This window comes from Corylus avellana, chromosome 7 (genome assembly GCF_965113065.1).
Source record: "Corylus avellana chromosome 7, dhCorAvel1.hap1.2, whole genome shotgun sequence".
In the NCBI taxonomy this organism is placed as follows: Eukaryota; Viridiplantae; Streptophyta; class Magnoliopsida; order Fagales; family Betulaceae; genus Corylus; species Corylus avellana.
Window position 1 is genome coordinate 9201050 of NC_142496.1, and position 19493 is coordinate 9220542.

The 19493-nt window shown below is 35.7% G+C and overlaps 1 protein-coding gene across 1 annotated transcript; it reads left to right on the forward strand.

Moving 5' to 3' along the window:
• Positions 1-14787: 14787 nt before the first annotated feature.
• Positions 14788-19406, forward strand: LOC132173408 (protein FAR1-RELATED SEQUENCE 6-like). Its single transcript, XM_059584901.2, has 10 exons — positions 14788-14996; positions 15094-15138; positions 15287-15349; positions 15439-15528; positions 15723-15929; positions 16103-16151; positions 16258-16370; positions 16715-16760; positions 16921-19094; positions 19209-19406. Exons 1-10 carry the CDS (start codon positions 14937-14939, stop codon positions 19404-19406), a joined length of 3045 nt encoding a protein of 1014 aa, XP_059440884.2. The 5' UTR covers positions 14788-14936.
• The last annotated feature ends 87 nt before the right edge of the window (positions 19407-19493 follow it).

Consider the following 19493-nt stretch of genomic DNA (forward strand, 5'->3'; position numbering starts at 1 on the left):
GAAAATTAACTCTTTAAAAAAAAAAAAAATCAAGAGTTTTTTAAAACTGCCACATTAACATGCTGGGATAGTGAGATAAAAATGTGGTATATGACATTATTTTTTGATAAAAAAAATGAAGATATATCTATATATTTAAAGTAATGCTAGAAATTATTTTTTATTTTACAAATATCTCATAATGCTGACATGATAGTCCTTAATGCGTCGATCAATCCTTGTTATATATTAAAAAAAAAAAAAAAAATTGGTTGATACAAGAGTTGATGAGCATTGCCACATCTAGAATGAAGGTGAGATGAATGTATCATATTTAGCATTTCTAAAAAGAATAGAAGAATTGGTTGGGCTTAACGAGTCGGTCTTGTGGATGAAGTTATCACGTTTGATTTGTTCTTATTTTTGTTTTTGTCGTGGATGAGGATATTATACAACTTGTATAACTTGCTAGTAAAAATTAACCATTAATTTTTAGTTGGATGTTCTTTTATAGTCATGTCATCCATCCCAACTAGGATCAATCCTTATTAAAAAAATCAAGAAATCAAAAGTTTATTGGAACTGACATATCAGTAATGCAGTAGAGTTACAAGATAAACATGAAAAAAAAAAAAAGAACCTCAAAAAAATCGTTCCATTCCATATAAAAGCATAACAACACATAATATATGGTTATTAATGCACCTCGATATTATTTGTTTCTAAATTAATTCATGATAACCTCCTTTTTTTATTTAAGGATGGCGAGGGTTGCCGCGACAACGATTATTCCCTGAGCAACCACGCGTATATTGGTTAGCTACTCCACCAGAATGCTGGTTGTTAGTTGGACAACCTGGGTCTTTTGCTCCAGGTACCTTGCATGGGTCAAGCACCCCAGGGTTGATATTTGTAGCCCCTAACACATCTACCAACACTGCCATGCTTATAAGAACCATGCACAAGAACCATGGCTTCATCTTCTTCCTCCCAAGTTGATATGATATGCATAGGAGAATCCCCTTCACCTTCTTGGTCTATATATATGTATTTCAATGGCTATTTTTGGGGTAAAAGACTTGGTCTTTGTATTTGCTAAAATGGCTGAGTGGTGTACATGCAATTTGTACTTGACCTTTTCCTTTTCTTTTCTTTTTTTATTCTTGTTAAGTGGTATGGGAAATTGACAAATGGGAGACAGTAACCCACACAACACAAAAGCAGCATAATACAAACGAAGCTGCGAAAATACATGAGAAAGCCATTAAAAAACCAAACAACAAAAATAAAACAAAAATCCCAAATTGCATCAATATGGGTGAAAGGCGTGGCGAGGAGGCGGAATACTGCCGGGCACGTGGTATGCACGCCTCGGCAAGCGTCTCTCACTCTCCAACATAAACTTGAAAAGAAAACATGAAATAACCAACTGAGCTTGTAGCCATGGTGTCTCAAACCAATACACTTCATGAAGGAGACTGATTGGCTAATAGTGCAACTAACCATCACATCACAGGGAAACTTGACAAATTGACACCACAACAGCCTTACAAGGGAGATGACATGGTTACTATTGGGACATAAGATCTTTCTCTTCCCCTTTTTCTAATTCTATTATTCACTTGAAAAATAATATGCATTGTCCAGATGCCTAAGGCAACCTTCTCTCTATAAACAAATTTTGCAAAGATAACAATTGTTCGTTTAAATGAACTCACTCTTACTTTCTTGTTAAGGATAGCACAACTGGGGAGATCCTCCTACAGGGGGCCAGTGAAGGGTGCCTCTGTGCAGCTGCAACAATTCCTCAAGAATAAGGCAAGAGCTCTTATGGTATTGAATAAAGTCAAAACATCTCATTCGGTTTGGCATAGGAGACTAGGTCATCCACACTCTCTTATTTTGCAGCATTTTTTGAAAAACCGGCAACTTCTTCTTTCTAGAATAAAGTGCAATCCCTCACTATGTGTCTCGTGTCAACTAGCAATAAGTAGACAATTAGCTATCCCTACTTCAAGCCGTGTAACCATTGCTCCTTTGGAGCTTATTTGTAGTGATGTGTGGATTTCACCCACCACTTCTATAAATTGATACAAAATTTTTGTTGTTTTTATTGATGATTTTTCAAGATATTCATGGATGTTTCCTCTTAAAGCTAAATCAAATGTGTTTACCACCTTTGTATCTTTAAATGCCTAATTGAAACCTTTTATTTTAGAAAATAAAACAACTTCAAACTGATGGAGGTAAGACCAATTTTGCATTTATCCCTAATTCTTTAAATGTTTAGGTAATTGCGTTATTTTTAAGATTTCTTTAAATGGGTTTAGAGCTTAGTTTAATGGGTAATTTACACTTTCTTATTCTTTATATATATAACAATGAGAAACTTAGTACGTATGTAGAGCCAATCAGAAGATTAATATTGTAATAAGGTATGGGTAGGGCTATAATCGAGCCGCACTTTAGGATTTCTAGACTGATTCGTTTATGAAGATGCATATTCGAGCGACCTCAAGTTTGAGACGAGTTATGAAATGTGTGTTCAAGCTCGGCTTGTTGGAATCTCGGGCGAGGTCGAGCTTGAGCTCGAGCTACACTATTAAATTCTTTAATTATGATCTGAACAAAGTTCAAACGTGAATTTTTGAACAACCTCTATATATTTATCTATAGTATTAATATATAATATGTAACTATATAAGACATATTATACAATATAGGATATAACTATAGTCTATAGGTAGTAAATTAATAATATGTTATAATATATAATTAGATAATAAAAACTACATTATATGTATAATGTGAGCAAGTTATAAGTGTAGTAAACTATGTATAACTAATTAACTATAGTACAAGGATAGTATATAACTATACTTGAAAAAAAAAAATAATAATAAAATAAAAAGAAAAAAAAATCTATTTTTGGTATTCTATGAGATAAAAAATGGCTAATAATAGTCATATTATTGGCTACTCTTTTGGAGATGCTCTACTAGTTAGTGTGTTAATATATATATATATATATATATAATAGTCGAAACCCCTCCTAAAATTGCCTAGAATTGCAACATGTGGCGTGAACCCACTTTTTAAATAATAAATCAGTTTTTTTACTCATAATTTTAATAATTGAACCCTTCGAAGAGTGAACCCAAAGATTGAATCGGTTTTTCAAAACCAGTTTTTAATAATGAATTTTTGGTAATGAATTAAGTGTCTTAATGCCTTATGATCTCTATATTTATCAACACACACGATTTTTTTTAATGAATTAATTGTTTTAATACCTTCTAATCTCTCTCTTTATTAACTCACGTTTCTCTCTCTCACTCTAAATCAAAGCACGTCCGTCTCTCTCTCTCTCTCTCCCACCCTAGCTATACGAGATTGAGATTTCATTAAATATGTATATTAATACGTTTAGGTTTCTCAAAAAAAAAAAAAAAATGTTAGGGTACAGAATATTTTAAATACCAATTCTCTCTCTCTCTTTCTCTCCCTCTCCACGTCTCTCTCTCTTTCTTTCCTTTACGTTTGTCTTTCTCTCAGTTTTGTTTCTGCTATTATTCTTCAAGTTAGTGTGTTTCTCTGTAAAACTTTGTGATTGGGTATTTACTTATTTGCGAGTTCATATGTTTTTTTTTTCTTTCCTCCACTTTGTATTCTCTGTATATGATTTTTCTTTGATAAAAATATAGTGTGTTTTTGTTTGACTTTTATGCTTCTTATTGTTAATATGAATTAACAATACTCATACTTTCTGGCTTTGTTGCAATTTTTTTTGTTTTTTGTTTTTTTTTTTTTCAATTTGTATTCTCACGATATGTTTTTTCTTTAATAAAAATCTCAACTTTCAAATTTAAGATAATATATTGGATGGATTTTTAGCGGGCTAATAGAAGATTCTAATATTAACTGTAATAATCAAAAGTTCCGTTGCTTTGATGTACCTTTTTTTATTTTTATGTACAAATTTTCTGCGGCTGTGAATTGATTACCTTTATGTATATTTTTCTAGAAAGTTTATTTGTAGCTAACACCAATTTGAATTTGGGTTTGGGTTGAGAATTGAATATGTTTCTATTTTGTTTGTTAAATTTTTGGTTGAGATGTTGTTCTTTTGAATTTTTAAACACTAAAGAAATATTAGTCTTATTAGATGATTATTTATTTATTTATTTTGAATTGGTTATTGTTAGTTCTTGTGTTTGCTTAATTTAGTTCCAAAATGCAAAAGCTATTGACCACGAGCTCAAACACTAATATAGAATGCTCATAATCAAATCTTAACCATTCATAATGTAAATTCATGTGTCATGAACGTCCCTGTAAAGTTTCAGCTCAATCAAAACACAAACACTCATCAATCAAAGCTATTGATCAAGGACAGATGGAAATTCCAGATTGCTGATAATTGTTGATTTTCACCTTCTGCATGCCTTGTCCGGACAACAGTTCTAGAAACCCCGTAAGTTTTACGCTCCAAAATGTGATTTTAAGTGTGTCAGGTCTAGGTTTTTGTCATGGGTGTATATACATCTTTACAGAGAGAGATGTACGAAATTCTACCCTAGGTTTCGTGAGAAGTTGTGGTTAGAGAGAAAATATGTATGAGCCTAATTATTCCTTTTAGAGGATTATTGTTAGTTTCATTGAGCTTTATTGAGAAGTCTATCGGAAGGATCTAGTAAAGGAGAATCACGTTGAAGGAGATTGTGAGCGAGGAGACGAGTTGGAGGCTTTTCAATCTTACAGAGTCAAGGGCTTGCTTCAGGTTGTAAGTATTCCTAGTGTCTGTAATCTCTGGATAATCATTTGATAGTGCTTTCCTGGGTTTGGCTGCCCCGGAGAGGTTTTACTTTTAGATCGTTTCCTAAAAAGTTTCCTCTTCGTCACCAAAATTCTTGTGTGTGATTTTTCATATTTTGGTGATTGTACTTATATTTAAATATCTATTAATTCTGCATAAACTGTGATATTTTCCCTGTTAAGTGATTTTCAGTTATATTCATTCAAAGAAATGCGAATACAAACAAACAAAGCGATTACAGCTCTTACATACGTAAAGGAAAGTTTTCCCTCTACAATCTATCCTCGTTCAACCCCAATGCCATTTTAGCTAAGCGATGAGCAGCTCCATTGGCTACTTTGCTCACATGCTTTACCTCCCACTCATGAAAATATTTGAACTTGGCCCTTGCAACATTCACAATTTTTCCATACAAACTCCAGCAATCATCCTCCTTCATCAAAGCTCGAACAATGATCAAAGCGTCTCACTCCAAAATGAAACTTCGAAGACCCAGTTGAGCTGCAAGTTCCACAACTTTTCACATCTCAAAAGCCATAGTCAGTTCAGACATCACTGCACAGAACATCACTATAGGCATTCCTTTATGATTTCGAACTATTACTCCAATTCCTATTCTGTTTTGGTGCAAATCCAGGGATGCGTCCCAATTAATTTTTAGCCACCCATATAAGGTTTCTGCCATACAATTACAAGAGACGGCCTTGGGATCACGTCAGATACAACACTCCTCTGTGTAGCCTTATTACAAGCATCAACATGTTCCGTCGCTCGTCGAATCAGGGAAGTTATATCCAGAAAATCACGACCAAAAATAAAAACATTCCTCCTCAACCAAATTTGCCGATCTATCGTTGCAACAAATTGCATATGATCCACATCAAGTCTTGACAGTAACATCTCAAAAAATGTGAATCAACTCAGCAACATCACTTGTGCTCTTTTGAATCTGAGGATCACATTCCAACCACACATCCTTTGCCGATGGACAACTCCACAGAATATGTCCTAGTATTTCAGTTTCCATACTACAAATGGGACAAAGAGGATCCAAATTAATATATCGCTTAAATAAACTCTCTTTGGTTGGTAAAATATCGTTGCAAGCCTACCATAGAAAAGTCTTGACCACCCTTAATCCCTTGACCTTCCAGATATCCTTCCATAATAATTCCATCACCTGTGGATTGGAACAGCTCCCTTCATCATTCATTCTTCATTCTTTTGCCATGTGACATCCACTATGCACAGTAAAAGCTCCATTTGTTGCACCCGACTAGACTAGCTTGTCACTACAAGTCTATGGACATACTGCTATACCACATATTTCCTTTGCTTTATCTTCTTGAAACACAGTGTGCACCAATTGTTACATCTCCCGTCTCATATCCATATTGATACGTCTTGAAATAAAACATCATATTATAAGTGCCAAAATATTCATATTTTTGCCCTTAACTTATATTTGTTAATTCCTTAGTTTTTGTTAGTTTGTACTATTTTACTTTCTTTTTGTATTTTCTTTGTTTTCTAGGTTTTTGGAAGAAAAGAAAGTATTTCTGGAAGTATCAGGCTTAAAGGACAAAATTGGGAAAAAACTAGAAAATTTAAAGCAAGCAAAAGCATTCTGGTAGTGCGATCGATCATAGGGGACCTGCGATCGAGTGCACTTCCAGAGAAGTCCAGACGTGAAGAGCAAGGCGTGCACTCGTGCACACAAGAGAAGACTCGATCGCATTGCGATCGAGCACAGAAGACATACGATCGATCGTAGAGGTGCAATCGAGCGCACACAGGGCTGCGATCGAGCGCACCCATGCACTAGAGAATTCCAGAAGTTGTGACCAGACTTCCTTTGCTTTCCATATTAGGGTTTTTCTAATCCTAGTTGCACTAGGACTAAACCCTTCAATTTTACTAGGGTTTATAGGTTTTCTAGATTATTTCTAAGCCTATAAATAAGACCTCTAAACCTTTAGAATAATCATCCATCAATAGACACAACTTTGGGGGAGAAATTTGGAGGCTACTTCTAAGAGCAGTTTTCGGTTCTTTCTTTCTATTTTTTTTTTAATTTTATTTTAATTATGAGTAACTAACTCTTTAGGAAGGCTAGATTGAAGCTCTAATTATGTTTATTTAATATTTCAATATTGGCACATTTGTGATAATCATATTGTGATGCTTAACTTGATTAATTCTTGTTTTATTGAATTCCTCATATGTGTTTGTCTGATCAACATATGCATGTGGTATGACTAGTTAATTAAATCAATTTGGATAACTGAGTCCTGGGTTTAATAAGAGTAACAAAAGAAATCCACGCCGAGTTCTTGGGTTAATCAACATGGGGAACCAGGAGTAGACATCCATGCCCTATGCCTTATGTGTTTGTCGATTTCCACAATTTTATACTTTCTTAAAGATCAACTTAGTAGACATCCATGCTAAATCCTTTAAGAAATAAAAGAATTAGAGTAGACACTCATACATAATTCGTTGCTTAGGGAGATCAATAGCTTAAGGAGTAGACACTCATACCCTTAAGTTGGCAAACATTAGGTATTCATAATATGATTGGATCATTGGCATATTGTTATATTATCTAAATATGATTAGTGGTGGATATCAAAGCCCTACATTTTCATTTATCTTTATATCTTTTTATTTCTTTTTCACAATATCAATTTAGTGACAACTTGATATTTTTATACTTTATATATACTATCAAAATTATTTACATATTACACCCAACACTAGTAAAATATTACAAAAGTGACACCTGATGGCAACTAACATACTGGCTAAAGCTTTTCCGATTCTGATAGATGAGATCGCCTTGTGAATCTTATAAGGTTAGTAGTCTATATCTGTAAAAATTTTACAATTTTACAGTTAGAAACAAGGAAAAATTACAGTTTACCCCCTAAAGTTAATAACATTTTTCAATTCGAATATCAAAGTTTCAATTTTTGCAATCCACCCCCACAAAGTTTCAATTTTTTTTCAATTCGACCAATATTATCCCAAAATTCCCATATTGCCCCTGATTTTTTTTAATTTTATTTTATTTTTTATGAAAAAAAAAATTGGAGATGCAAAAATGGCCAGATGGGCAAAGGGGTGGCTACGGCCACCTTGAATTTTTTTTAAATTTTTTATAAAAAATAAAAAAATAAAAAGTAGGGGCAATATGGGAAGTTTTGGATACAATTGGTCAAATTACAAAAATTTGGAACTTTGGGGGGTGGATTGCAAAAATTGAAACTTTGGTGTTCGAATTGAAAAACGTTGTCAACTTTGGGGGGTAAATTGTAATTTTCCCTTGAAACAATGAGTCAATGGCTCAATAACTAAATCAAATCTAACCGGTTACATTGTATGATGTGAGCCTTCTTTCCAAAATTTCTCTTCTATAATTTTCAAAACAAATAATTTATTTAAACGGAAAAATATAAAAAAAGAGCCCTCACTAGCAACTGTTTTTAAAAGAGCCCAATGTTTAAAATGTGCTAAAGTAGCTCATCTAATTACCAAAGTGTGTTATTCTTATTTTGTTCCCATGGAATAGCTCAATCGGCTGTGGACCACGCGTAATAAAGCAGAGTTCATTAGTTTGAATCCCCCCTCCCCCTTACCTTATGTAACATGTCAAAAAAAAAAATTACCAAAGTGTGTCAAAAATGCTACATTTTTTCTATTTCTATACTACCCTTATTCTTTTAAAAACTAAAAAGTAATTTTAAAAAAATGAAAGGGGTGGCCTGCGAGCCACCCCTAGAGGAGGCAGAGGGTGGCGGGTGACTCGTGGGCCACCCTAGATCCGATATAGGGTGGCTCGCAACCCCTAGCCAATAGGGGTGGCCGAGCGCCACGCCCGACCACCTCTGAGTGACTTGCCGGCCACAGCTAGGGTGGCCAAGGGTGGCGCTCGTCTACCCCCATTAGCTAGGGGTGGCCTGCTGGCCATCCCACACCAAATCTTTTGGCCACCCCCACCTTTGTGCTGGCCCATGAGCCACCCCAGACATGGTCGGGGGGGAGGGGGGGTGCGTGTAGAGCTACCCCCCCGGCACCTTTGGGGGTGGAGCCACCCCTTTCCTTTTTTCTTTTTTTCTTTTTTTTTTTTTAAAAAAAAAACATTTTTAGTTTTTTTAGTTTAAATATTTATAATTTTTTTTATTAAGAATGACATGTGATGCCATTTTTGTTGATGTGACATTTAACAAAATTCATCAAATTTTTTAACAGAATTTGACTTCAAGGACTAAATTAGTTTTTTTTTTTTTTTTTTTTTTCATATACCAAGAACCTCTTTTTTTTTTTTTCTTTTTTTTTTTTCTACTTATCCGAAGAACCTCTGATTTAACTTTCATACGACATGGAATGATTTGTAATTTAAGCCATCCACAAGATTCGATTTTGTATTTATCCATATTTTTTATACCAACTACAGTAACTAATTTTTTATTTATTCCAAAAGAACTTCTTCTTTTTTTGTATTTATTCGCCCGATTTTTTTTTTCTTTTTGTTGAAAAAATAGTTTAGTTTAGTCTTTTATTTTATTAAATTTTTATTTTAGTTTTTAAAAGAATAAGCGTATTATAGGAATATATAAAAAAAGGTTAATTATCTTTGTAGTACCTAAGTTTTCACTTTTTTTATTTTTGTTTCAAATTGCGTCCATATGGTGCCTGAGTTATGGGTAAAAACTAGTTTAGTACCTTCGTCACATTCTGTTAGCCCAAATTAATAGATTGTCACATGCATGTTGTAATATAAACGTGTCACGTGTCCTAAAAAAATAATAATTAAAAAATATTTTTTAAAAGAGGTAGCCTCACCACCCCATTTTGGCGGCCACCCCCAACGGCCAAAAAGGGGGTAGGCCCAAAGGCTTTGGGGGTAGTCTAGCCATCCCCCAAAGGTTATGGGGTGGTCAAACCACTCCTAGACCGACCACATGGGGTAGCCAAAACCATTTCCATGGCCTCTGGGGTGGCTTTTTGGAAGTGGTTTCAGCCACCCTTTTTTGGCTATTAGGGGTGGTTCGGCCACTCCATTCCGGCCCTAAGGGTGTTGAGCCACTCCCAATAGCCAAAATGACGGAGGTTAATATTTTTTAGAGTTTAGTTTTTGGGAAAAATATAAAAAAGCCCCACAAACTACCAGCCGTTTTCGATTTAGCCCCCTAATGTTCCAAAAGTGATAAAGTAGCCCCCCAAACTACCAAATTATTGCATTTTGGCCACTCCGTTAGTCAAAACCGTCAGTTTGGACGGAAACTGCAAAACGACGTCGTTTGTTACGGGTAAGTTACTACAATGCCCTTTTGAGAAAAATATAAAAAAGCCCCCCAAACTACCAGCCGTTTTCATTTTAGCCCCCTAATGTTCAGAAAGTGATAAAGTAGCCCCTTAACTACGAAACAGTTGCAATTTGGCTACTCCGTTAGTCATTACTGTCAAATATGATGGAAAATTCAAAATTACGTCGTTTTGACAATGGTAAGTTACTAAAATACCCTTTTAGAAAAAAAAAATCATATTAAAACAAGCACGCTAAATGGCGCCGTTTTGCTTGAAATTAAGGTTTCCTTACACTTACCAAAACGGCGCCGTTTTGATAAGTGTTAGGAATAATAAAAAAAAAACCTTAGACACCACGCAGAAAAAACCCCCAACCCCAGTTTATCTCTCTCCCCCAAACCGCCGACCACCACATCGTTCTATCTCCGGCAACCTTCTCCCTCAAGTGAAAAAAACGCAACGCCCCTCTCTCTCTTTCTCTCAAAACGACTGCCCCTGCCACCACCATCCATCACCGCCGGCCACACCATCCACTAGCTACGAAGCGCCACCGAAAAATCTTACCCATTGTAGAAATCAAACAAAAAAATCACGTTCGTAGATAAACAACACCGATCCGACAGCTATACCATGAAATACAATAAAAAGATTGAGTTATGGGTAAGATTTACAGGCTGTCGGAGATAGACGACGTGGTGGCCGGCGGTTTTGGGGAGAAAGATAAACTGGGGTTGGGGGTTTTTTCGTGGGTCACCTGCGTGGGGTCTAGGGTTTTTTCTTTTAATTCCTAACACTTACCAAAGTGGCATCATTTTGGTAAGTGTAAGGAAACCCTAATTTCAAGCAAAACGGCGCCGTTTTGCTTGCTTGTTTTAATATGATATTTTTTTTTTTTTTCCAAAAAATGGCATTTTGGTAACTTACCATTGCCAAAACGATGTAGTTTTAAATTTTTCATCATATTTGACGGTAATGAATAACGGAGTGGCTAAATTGCAATTGTTTGGTAGTTTGGGGGCTACTTTATCACTTTCTGAATATTAGGGGGCTAAAATGAAAACGGCTAGTAGTTTGGGGGGCTTTTTTATATTTTTCCCAAAAGGGCATTGTAGTAACTTACCTGTAACAAACGACGTCGTTTTGCAGTTTCCGTCCAAACTGACGGTTTTGACTAACGGAGTGGCCAAAATGCAATAGTTTGGTAGTTTAGGGGGCTACTTTATCACTTTTGGAACATTAGGGGGCTAAATCGAAAACGGCTGGTAGTTTGGGGGGCTTTTTTATATTTTTCCCTTAGTTTTTTTTTTTAATATTTTTTTAGTTTTTTTTTATTTTTAGGACACGTGGCATGTTTATATTATGACACATGGAAGTTAGTTAATTTGGCCTAGTAGAATGTGATGGATGCACTAAACTAGTGTTTACCCATAAATCAGATACCATCTATTTATACAATTTGAAACTTCGGTGGTAAACTCAAATAAATTGTAACTGTTTTTTATCATTATTTTATATTTAATTGTTTATGAAAATAAATTATAAGTTATATTTATATGTTCAAAATAATAATTAAATTTTTTTGAAGTATTTATTTAGTTCGTTAAGTAATATTCTTTAATTATTTTAATCAAATTTTTTTCAACTTTACTTCTTCTTTTTTCATTCGTTACAAAAAAAAAAAAAAAAAAAAAAAGCTTTAACCCCCTAACCAAAATCTTGGCTGCAGCCTCCACCCCTCCTACCCCGGAGTAATGATCTACGCTACGCGGCGTGCGTGAACAGTAACGCACGCCGCTGACGTGGCACATGCCACGTCGTAGCCTCTGGTTTTTTTTTAAAAAAAAATCAAAACAAAACACGTCGCACAGCATTTCCCCCCAAACCCATTTTCCCTCCACCTCCACCCAATTTCTCTCTCCACCGGCGCCGGCGCCGGCTCCGGTATCCCACTGAAACCGGCGAAGTCGTCTGCTCTCCCCCACCGTCGACCGAGCCCAGAGAGAGAGACACGATCGTCTTCCCCCCACCCTCCACGGCTCCACCCCATTCTCCCTCCACCGAAAACTCTCTCCACCGGCGCCGGCTCCGTGATCCCACTGAAACCGGCGCCGTGATCTCCTCTCCCCCACCGTCGACCGACCCCTTTCCTTTCTCCATTTTTCCTCCCCAACCCCTTTTCTCCACCGTGCGTCCTCTCCTCTCCCCAACGTCACCGGCATTTTTGTTAGTGGAAACACTTTGATGGCTATCTGATCTGAAATGGTTTGTCCCGTTTGCTTAATTATGTGTGATCTCTTTTAGCTAGGTAGAAGCTACTATATTTAAATTTCTTTGTTGGGTACGTTTTGGAGGAAGGGAGCTTTTATCCATTTGATGACTGAAATTCACGACTGTTTTCTGACCAATAAAATGTTATTTGTGCTGCAGGAATAAGGGGATATTTTTTGTACCCATTGATTTAAAGAGGCCTCTGTCCGATCAAGGTCCTTTCGACGTTGTTTTGCATAAGGTTAGTGATGATTTCTTTTGGAACTCCGCTTGTTGTTTAACTTTGTGAAGTTTCTTTGATTGTTGAGCTTTTCTTGTAGTTTTGTTGGTTGTCTATGGTGTTTTGACTATAAGCTGGTGACCAGTCTATTGCTTTGCCTTTTTTCTTTTAATGTGGATAATACTTATTTAATTTCTCCGATTTTCTCTTGTTGCGCTTGTTTTGGTGAGTTTGATTTCTCGTCCTCTCTCTTTGAGCTTGTTCTGGAAAATGGGGGAAGAGAAATGGTGAGCGTGAAGTAATATTATCATCTTTTTGGGTCTTTAGGAATTGAAAAGCTGATTTGAGTGGAAATTATTTCTGGGTGCTGAGATTTCAAACAAATTTTTAAGCACTTTCACTCTCAATTCCTTTAGTTTTCTCTTATATTTCTCTTCAGGGGCTATTCAACTTGTTGTAATTTTTAATTTAATTTAATTTATTTAAGATTATTGGTGCATTATTCAACTTGCTGTAGGTTTTGTGCATACATGTAGAATTTTCTGGTGTAATATTGTTAATGCTGATTTTGTGTTTTTGGGCTTGTTTTTCTTGTTTTTGTGCTTTGAATCAAGCTTGTTTATAATTGCTTCAAAAAGAGAAATTGCAAAAGGTCACTCTATTATCAGTTCTAGCATATTTGGTTTCTTTTTGTCATCCTTTCCAAGAATCACATGGAGAATGTTTAGAGAGTTCTACACCGGTTGGTGTGGGATTAGTTGTGGGTTTGGATGCTAATTGGGCACATCTACCTACTAGCTTAAGTTTTTGGGTCCGATGATTTAGCACTGTCTCAATGTTTAGATACCTTGTACTCTCTACTTATTTATTGCAAATTTTAAGTAGTTCGGATGGTCAAGGGAGGACTTGCAATGGTCTAAGCTCATTTCGTAATGGGCTCATGGGTTGTTGAAGATACGAGGTTTTGTAGAGATGCTTGGGTTGGGTTATTACAAATTGATGTCTCATGGTGACTGGTCTTTATTGCATTTCTTGTTTGGTTGTTGAGAAATTGAAGGAAAAGAAAAGGCTTGTTCAGTGACTTTATCGAAAATCAAAATATTTGTGTAGGTTTTTAAAGTTTCTGCAATTTGAAATTCGTCGTAACAGTCAAAAGTTTGATTGTAAGAACTAATATTCTGTTAAGGATGCTTTGAAAATTTCCTGCCAAATTCAGCATGTGGATTTTCTTTGGTGTTGCAGGAACTATATATAGCTCATCACTTTTCCCCAATCGAGCACCAGTTGGAAGGGTTTTGCTTTTGAACTACATTGGAGGGGCTACAAATCCTGGAATTTTGTCCAAGGTATGACAGTTAGAGATGATTCACTTCATGGTTTTAGCGGTATTGCGGTGGTATGGATGGTTTATATTGGTCAAAAAAAACAAACTGATTTTTTTCGTTAACTGTTAGGTGAGGGCATTCACCAATGACCGAATTTTGCAATTCAACTTATTTATCAAAAAAAGATATTTTGAAAGAAAAAAAAAAGAAAAGAAAAAGGAAGATTTTTTCTTTTTTCTTTTTCTTCCTTTTTTATTTTTTATATTACCTTAGTTCAAATATATGCTTAGATATTGCATGCGAAGATCAATGATTGGTCTAACTTTCAGTGGCATCATCTTTACAATCATGGAGCAATCATATTAGGTGTTTCCAAAGTGTTTTAGATTAATGCCTAATCGTGGGGTAGGAGTGAGTGAGGGAGCAAGCCTATGTGCCCATTTTTATCCCATATTGAGAAATTGTTAATGAACATGCATTGAGAGAGTAATGCAAATGTAACCATTTTTTCCTAGGCTGGGAAATAGACAATGATTTTGTGCTATTTGTAAATCTGAGTTATAATCATTGTAGCTTGCTTTGGATGCTCAAAATCATTAAAGAATACACAAACAAAAACAAAAAAGATGGTAGAAAATTTTGAACGTTTGTGTATTGTTAATGCTTACTGAAGCATGAAACACTTCTAAATATGATACATGATTCAATAGAAATGTGGTGCGTCATGTACATTCCATCATAATTGTTTACTTTTGATCAAAATTGGAGGCAGCCCCTTGAATTTATTTCCTTACCCCCCAGTAAGGAAATAAAGTGTTTTAATGTTTTATTCGTTTGACATTTATGGATGCAAATTTGTTTGCAGGTTGGCCAAACAAGGTGTTGTATTAGATTTTTCTAGTGTACCTTCTTTGGTTACTCTATCAACTAAGACGATTATATATAGATATTATTGCGGATATAAGTGATCTTCTCATAAAAGGCATAAGTTGAAGGTTTCTTTTTTTGAAACAACTTGATGGGGATAGGGGAAGAGAGCAAGCCTCCTAATCCTTCCAAACCATCTTCTTCAGCTCAGGTATCCTTGTCTTTTTCTTAACACCCTAATTATATTCTTTTACATTTTATTATTATTATTTTCAGGTGTTTTAAAGTATTGTCATTTACTTTTTCAGGAAATACCAACAACGCATTATTTTGATTGGTCGAGCTCCTTGCAGGTTCGTGATAAGAATATGTTTAGTTTAGTTTTTTTTAAAGAACCAAAAAAATCATTATGACTATGAATTTTTTTCATTATTTATATGGATTAATTTCGGATACCCAGTGTTTCTTGATTATGCTTATTATTATCTTGGAGCTACGCAGGCCCCATTTTTTGCCTCAACAGTTGCTTCTACAACTCCCAACCCCTATCTATCAAGAAGCCAGGTGAATTATAGCTATGCTTTGGATCATGTAGATGCATACATTATGTATAGGATATAAGGTTCTTATTTTCTTTCTTGGTGATGTTTCAGCATCTGTTGATCCCACCATATGGGATGCCAGTTCCATACCCTGGTTTATTGCCTCCATGGGGATTTTATACTCATCCTAATATGACCACGGTAATCCTAGTCACTTATATATATTACAATGCAAACACGTGCTGCAATATGACCATGGTAATCCTAGTCACTTATATATAGTACAATGCAAACACGTGCTGCACGTGTGACACGATTAAGCACATCGCTGCTGCGTATAAATATTGTAAAGTTTATGAATTTGTCATCTAAGTTTTTTCCTATATCTTCTGTAGACTCCAAACCCACTACATGTCAATATAGAGTTGGAAGGGAAGGGCCCCTATGGAAATGATCGAGTTTGCACTAAAAAATCCATGGGAACTCCTGGAAGCGCATGCAATGACAGTGCTTCACATTGTTTGTCTTCCCCTCTTGCTAATAGTGTTGATAGTGATAATGAGGGTACATTAGATGCAATTGAAAAGAATAATGAGAAACAGGTACATTATATCATGCATCAATAGGGTTTGGTTTCTCAATTGATCAGTTTGGTGTTTTACGTATGCATACGCCGTAATGATTGAAATATTTATTTATAGCATTAACTTTACATTGCTCTGTTGATATGTTGTTCTTTATTTGTTGTCTTATGAAAACGTGCCAATCAATGTAGGATTCTTATGGAAGTAAGAAAAGAAGGTTTCACCATATGGTTGCAGATGGTATATTTTTCAGTTTCAACCTAAATGATTCCTGCTTATGTGTGACCATCTATATTTTCATCCTCTCTTGGTTGTGATGATTTTGTACTCACTATAACTTCCGCAGGAGCCAATACACAAAGTCACACTGTTGGGGCCATTGGTGAAGCTTTAGTGCCTCCTGCCTCATTACCACTTGTGATGGGATCTGAATCTGTAATGCCTGAGCAATTGATGCAGGTATTAATGTTAGAGGTTCCCCCCACCCTCCCAATTTAATAATCGTTTCACATCCCTATTCTCAATGTAAAGTATTTATATGTTGCTTCTAATGAAAATGCTACACTTACTAAAATTTCTCCATAAAATTCCTTTCCCAAATGATGTTTTAACATTTCATAAGATCTATTATTTTGGGAAATGTTTGACCATCTTATGGGATGGTGACATATCACTTGGAAACCAATTTTAGGGGAAACTTTTGGTAAGTGTAGTATTTCTCTGCTTTTAAAGGAGAGAATATATTACATGTTAAAAGTTGGCAATGGGGTTGTTATGAACCTAACAATTCTCTGCTTACATAGATTCCAAATGACGACGAGCCATTCCTTGAAGTTGCCCCTCAAATTGGTTAGTTAGTCTTTACACTCTTTTATTAATATCATTGAGTTTCTTTCTTATAGTAAATTTTATTCATTAGTTGTTGATTGTCATTTAGTAAATGTTGTGATTCCAATCTTGTTCCGATATGTTGATTGGGTAACTGTATTTTTTTTTTTTTGTCATCTAGATGAAAATGAAGTTGTCTGTGATTTAGAGTTGGTAGACAAGGATGACAATGATGTGCAATCCAATAAGAAAGAAGCAGAACCGGAGGTAGGAATGAAGTTTAGTTCTGAAAAAGAACTAATACTATATTATAGGCGGTATGCTCAGCAATCGGGGTTTGGGGTGACATCTAAAGGAGGTAAAAATAATCCAGACGGGAGTCATAAGTACGTCACCCTCACATGTGCTCGTTATGGCAAGAAGCAAACTGATGCAATTAATATTCACAAGCCTAATCCGACAACGAAAACTGGGTGTAAGGCCAAGATCAATGCATCGTTCAGGGATGGAGCATGGTGTTTGACTACTGTTAATGTGAACCACAATCATTCTTTAAGCCCTAGTAAAACAAGATTTTTTCGATGCTATAGGAGGATGGATGATAATGTGAAAAGAAGGCTCGAATTAAATGATATAGCTGGGATAGGTGTGAGTAAGAACTTTAACTCTCTTGTTGTTGAAGGTGGAGGGTATGAGAATCTGTCATTCATGGAGAGAGATTGTCGAAATTTTATTAACAAGGCAAGACATCTTCGGCTTAGCAAAGGAGGTGCTGGAGTACTTTACGACTACTTTACTAGAATGCGAGAAATGAATGATGGCTTCTACGCTGTTATGGATTTGGACGACGACTCTAGGCTAAGGAATGTGTTCTGGGCTGATGCACGAAGCAGGGCTGCATATAAGTATTTTGGGGATGTGGTTACATTTGACACGACGTATTTGACCAATATATACAAAATGCCATTTGCTCCTTTCGTGGGAGTGAATCATCATGGTCAGTCAATACTTTTAGGGGCCGGATTACTATCAAGCGAGGATACGACCACATTTGTTTGGTTGTTTGAAACATGGTTGAAATGCATGAACGGCCAAGCTCCAGTTGCAATAATAACAGATCAGGATAAGGCTATGAAAAGTGCAATTGCAAAAGTTTTTCCTAGAGCCCGACATAGATTTTGTTTATGGCACATTATGAAAAAATTCCCAGAGAAGCTAGGATCACATGCTCAATACAAGTGTGGCTTGAAGAGTGCCATACAAAGTGCAATCTACGACTCTCAAACTTGTGTTGAATTTGATAACAGTTGGCAAGGTGTACTGGAAAAGTATAATCTTCGGGATAATGCATGGTTGTGTTGGTTATATAGTGAGCGGGCTCATTGGATACCAGCGTATTTAAAAGATACATTTTGGGCCGGAATGCAAACTACACAAAGAAGTGAAAGTATGAATGCATTTTTTGATAATTATGTGAACTCCAGAAGCACGCTGAAGGAATTTGTTGACCAATTTGACAATGCTTTGAGGAGAAAGGTTGAGAATGAGAAAGTAGCTGATTTCAATTCTTTTAATGCCACCATTCCCTGTGTATCTCATTTTTCTATTGAGAAGAAATTTCAAGAACTTTATACCAATGCAAAGTTCAAAGAAGTTCGTCAGGAGTTTAGTTGCTTGATGTATTGCAATTGCTCTCTTATTAAAAGTGAAGGTGCAATTTCTACCTACGAAGTATCTGATGAGGTAACAGTTGATGATTACACAAAAGAGCGGAATTTTTGTGTTTACTTTAATGGAGATGAATGTGAAGTTAAATGCACTTGTGGGTTGTTTGAATGTAGAGGAATCTTGTGTAGGCATGCCCTTGCTGTACTGACATTAAAGAAAGTGAAATCTTTGCCCACAAAATATTTTCTTGACCGATGGAGAAAGGATTTGAAGCGCGCATATACTCTTATTGAGAGTAGTTATAATGTCTTCAGTTGCAACCCTGATGCCCAAAGATATGATTGCTTGTTGAAAAAATGTAGTGAATTAGCAACGCTTACATCAACCAGTGAGGACTATTACATGGATGCCATGCATTGTATAGACATGTTGCTAGCGAAATACAAGTGCTCAAGGTATGAACCCAGTCCACCCTCCCATGATATTCCATGCGCATCTTCCAAAAGTAATGAAGGCATTGATGGTGTAGTAGTGAAAAGTACCAAGGTTCTTAGTCCTATAGCGGTTAAATGTAAAGGCAAGCCACCATTCAAAAGAATGGTGTCTACAGTTGAAAAAGTCGTGACAAAAACAAAAAAGAAACATCAGAGTCACAACAATGCCAACCAGAAGGGGAGAAAAAATCAGGTTGCTTATTTTTCTTCCTTTTATGAGTGTTTCACTTATTCTTACTAAACGCGTGATCGCATACAAACATTTCAAGCATATCGTAACACATTTGGTATCTTTTTTAAATTGAAGGCTTGCCAAGAAATTCAAGAAAGGGAATTTAACACAAATGAAGCTCCATTGGCTTCAATAACTGACACTCAATATGATCGCATAATTGGAACGCAGGAAACTGCTTTTATTAAGGTAAACACACTTGAAGCTCCCTGCTATTGTCAACTTACATTGTTCATTGTCATTCTCCTTTTTCCTTTTTCTTTTCTATTTTAATTTTATTCTTTAATAACTTATAACGGTTTTTTTGTTTTGCTAACTTACTAAGTTGATTTGCTGCAGGATACGGGTTTCAATCTATTT